General features: G+C 43.3%; 1 protein-coding gene across 2 annotated transcripts in view; it reads left to right on the top strand.

Annotated features, from left to right (window-relative positions):
* Positions 1 to 508: 508 nt before the first annotated feature.
* The window catches only part of slc16a9a (solute carrier family 16 member 9a), a 12652-nt gene continuing 8835 nt past the window's right edge, over positions 509 to 4325 (top strand). The window contains exons 1-2 of one of the 2 annotated variants that reach the window (XM_042064821.1): positions 509 to 1571; positions 2387 to 2625. In XM_042064821.1, the coding sequence (XP_041920755.1) occupies positions 2421 to 2625 (205 nt within the window). In that variant the 5' untranslated portion in view covers positions 509 to 1571; positions 2387 to 2420. Of the gene's footprint in view, positions 1572 to 1632; positions 2200 to 2386; positions 2626 to 4325 lie in introns of those variants that run through there. The other variant, XM_042064820.1, reaches the window with a different exon arrangement.

Here is a 4325-nt window from a genome sequence, read left to right as displayed (position 1 = left end):
GGAAACTACTGTCTATTATGCACAGGTTAATAAGAAATGTTTTTTTAAAGCTGAAACAGTGCAAATGTATCAAGAAATATATTTATATATCTTTGTAAAGGTGTAGTGGCTTCATGCTTGAATAAATGTGTTGCACCTCAAATATGCTATAGGCTACTGTATAGGACATCAATGAAGACAAACATAAAAACAATTACATTAAATTAATTTTACAAATTGGCGTCTTTCAATAGAATATATAGTGTGTATGGACTGTGTGTGTGTGTGTGTGTAAATGTTTGCTGGAACATTTGAATTACACTGACAGAATGAGATGAACTAGACAAGGATGTGGGGGTAAGCGGATAAGGGGAAGTTTGGGTCGTAATCAACCGGTTGTTTAATTCTGTCTCCCAATGTGTCCTGTTTGCTATTTCAGGTTTGATGTCAAACTGTAGAGGACAACCCTCATATGCGTTATAAATGGTATTTATAGATCGAAATGCAGCTATATGTAGCTCACTGTTTATGAATTGTTTACTTCATTTATTTGGAACATACAAGGAAGCTACCTCCTACTTTTTCATCAATGGAAATATTTAACCTAACAAATACAAAAAAAGTCACATTTTAGGGTTAACTGAGTTCATTATATTAACCCTGCAAAGCCGATGATATTTTGCCTAGTGGTATATGTTTTTGTCCGTCTCATTACTGTGCGTCATGACTGTGGGGGTAACATAATCCTCCAAGAAGGGAGTTCATGTGACCTCGCTCTGCCGACACTCCCGTTGCCCGTTCCCCGTTCCCAGCACCCATGTGGCGGAGCTGGCCTAATACATCTCCCGGTTGTTATTATCGAAGAACCGGTTCAGGCAGGAGCAGTTTTCGCATTAACAATGTATCTGTCAAGTTCCTATCATTATGAAAACAAAGTATCTATTTTCCCAGATGCTGCGTTTAATTTGTGCTACAATTTCCCCAACATGCAATTTACTAGATGTCACCTTGTTCATGTGAAAATTAACTTCGTTAACAAGACTTAAGGCGCAATAGGCATGTTGGGGATCACTTCAGTATCCCAAATTTTAATTTTGTAAATGGTGAGTGTTTATTCGCACACAATATGCATATATTTCTCTCACGACTTACCTCAAAACCCTTCAGAACTGGCAAAGGCACAGGGTAGCCCGACCAGAGGTAAACTATTTCCCCGTTACGTCTATCTGCACATAGTTTCCACTGTCGACTAGCCGCGCGGTTATGCTGTGTGTGCGCGTGTCAGCAGGATGGGCACTTCCCTTGGTGTGTGTGAGTTGCGCACCACCCGGACCAGTGAAAACAGCTTTGAACCGGTTTATATTCCTACCGGCGATTCTGCGCTGAGCGGATGCGAGGGTTCAAAGCATCCCGAAGACAGAACGGCATCCTAATAATAGCAGGAACACCCGGGGACTCGATGTAATGCCGAGCAATGATATTTATGTTGGTAGTTTTCATTCCTCCGTCAGTGTGGCCGGATAACGTTAATGGCAACTCATTGCATTCGATGCACGCATTTATCTGCACAGGTGCCTACAGATCATTTTGAGGTAAGTGCAATAGCACGTTCATTATTTATTTTCTTTATGCTTTTGTAGCTAGTGAAACGACTAAGCGAAGTGATAATGCATCTAATCAAGATAATCATTTCAAGGACACATAAGAGTTTAATTGGTGACTGTGTAAAGTCTTGGTCCAGACTTGTTTGCATCGCTGTTGTCTTGCCAGCGCTGTGCTTTATGCATCAGTCTGACAAGACTTCTGCAGCCAGCGTATGATCGCACGGATGCTGAGGCAACTGTAGCAGGAGCGACTCTTTCCATGGGTAGACATTATTCATGTCTCTCCAATTGGAAACAGCGGTAGTTGCTCAAAGCGCACCCCGCTGTCCCAAAACAAAACAAAAGCGCTGCGAGAGCGCATACTCTATAAAGGGCGATGGAGGAAGGTAGTTTGATCCCACGAGACGACAGCTCTCCTCCTCCTTCGAGGTGTGGTCTTCACGGCAGCATTCAAAACCAGGCAGCCCGCGATGGAAAGCGCGAGACATCTCCAAAGAGCCTGAAGGCGTGAAACCTGCCTGCTCTGCCAGGCACGCACAATCGCGAGGGACGGACAACAACTCTTTTAACATCCCTCACTTTTCCATCTTAACCTCTTCCGTTGTCCCGATTTTTTGTAAGTGTCTAAGAATGCATTTTTAAGAAGATTACACAATTATAATGTGACATCTTCACCTCTCCGTTTCTCCGTTTGGAACCATGCGGAGCTTCTTCACTTTCAAGTGTGTTTTATACAAAATGTTACCGTTGTTAAATCCTTCACTTCTCTCTCTCTCTCTCTCTCTCTCCCTCTCTCCCTTCAGATCCCCTCCTCAAGACCAACTCAGTGTAAGAAGTATGGGTGGTGTTACAGCAGAGAAGGCCCTGGATGGAGGTTGGGGATGGGTGATTGTGGCCAGCACCTTCATGGCGCAGTTCCTGGCCTTTGGCTCGCCGCAGTCGGTTGGGGTGTTGTACCCTGAGTGGCTGAGCACCTACCAGGAGGGGAAAGGGATGACCGCCTGGGTCGGTTCCATGGTGTCAGGAGTCGCACTGCTCACGAGTGAGTAGGAAATCTGTGTGTGCATTGTGGATGTGTGTGTGTGTGTGTGTGTGTGTGAGAGAGAGAGAGAGTTAGTGAGTGAGTGAGTGAGTGAGTGATTGGATTGTTGTTTGCCTGTTTTCCTGTTTGCTTGCATCTGTATGCTACTACAGCTAAAGCGTTCAATAATTCAGGGGCTGTATTTTGTGCTTAATTCCTTTTATCACTTGATGTCATCACAGTTTGGACACACTGGACTTGTATAAAACCATCATTAATTTATGATGGAATTCAGTTGGTTAATCACATACTGAATAATGAATTTTAATGTGTTGCTTCAGTCGGCTCTCTGATGCATAATGACCTGAAGTGAAATCTTCACAGCTGGTCAGTTCTTTAGTCACCACAGGTAGTATGCACTCGGGCCAGATTTGGGCTAGATCTGGGCCATATGGGCCACAGGGTCAGCTTCTCTCCTTACAGCCTGCGAGTATACCATAGACATAACAAGGCATCTCTCCATATGAAATTCTATGGTAAGAGTGCAGACGGTTCATTGGCAGCTGTACTGGAGTTGGAGGACTGAGGGAAGAAATGCATATTTATGATGCAAACCGGCTCAGAGCAGAACACATCATAAACGGATATGCTGACAGTTATAAAATCTGAAATGTAAGTCAGCTCTTTATCAGGGCCTCTGTCAAAGACTGTGTGTGTGTGTGTGTGTGTGTGTGTGTGTGAGAGAGAGTCTGTCTGTGTGTGTGTGTGTGTGTGTGCGCACACACACACACACACACACACACACACACACACACCTTATGCCTTTGGAGACCTGAAGAAGGTCACCTGGAGAACTTAAGGTAGTTCTTATCAGTTAAGATGCATGACCAGGTGAAGTGGAGTGGAGAGATAGGATCACTGACACTACATCAGTGTTTATCTGGAGTCAGATAAGAAAACAGCCACAGTCAGAGTTCTGCACTGATGAAGTAGACATGTACAGTAGACCATATACAGATGATATCTGGTTCTGCCTGAGTCTGCGAAATGGCATCAGGTAGCAATGGGAGAGCCGTAGTGGGGACTGTTGGAGTGGGGGGCAATCAGGAAGAGAGAGAGAGTGTGTGTGTGTGTGAGAGAGAGAGAGAGAGAGTGTGTGTGTGTGTGTGTGTGAGAGAGAGATGGATGTAGAACAAGATACAGAGTGATGAATTGAGAGATAGAGAGAGATGAATTGCAAGAGACAGGGAGAGAAGGAAAGAGAGACAATAGGTAACAAAGACATGGAAGAGCAAAAACTTTAAACTTTAAAAGTTTATGCAAGTGTTACAAGGCTTTCTGCTATTATTGCCATATTGGTATTCTTATTAGTCTGTGATTGTCATTTTGCAATTAATTAGATTTTACTGAATAATATTTAATAATAAACTAATAATAAACTAATCCACTCTTTATAATGCTAATGTAATGGTTATTGTATGTTATAAGTTGTTTTTGGATAAAAACGTCTGCAAAGTAATCAATAAACAAACATAAACATCATTTCTATGCACGTTTAGTCAATTACAAACAGTGTGAGAGATTCAGAGGGAGGAGAGCAGGCAGACTCAGCAACACAGGCTTTGCCATGTGAGTAAAGGCTCTTTAGTCAGGGCACATTAGTAGAGGTGGTGTGAACAGTGTCCAGACAGGGTTTCTGTGGGGATGATGCTGGCCAGTGC

This window comes from Alosa sapidissima, chromosome 16 (assembly GCF_018492685.1).
Source record: "Alosa sapidissima isolate fAloSap1 chromosome 16, fAloSap1.pri, whole genome shotgun sequence".
In the NCBI taxonomy this organism is placed as follows: Eukaryota; Metazoa; Chordata; class Actinopteri; order Clupeiformes; family Clupeidae; genus Alosa; species Alosa sapidissima.
Note: the sequence above shows the minus strand (reverse complement) of the source record. Positions and strands in the feature narration are given on the sequence as shown.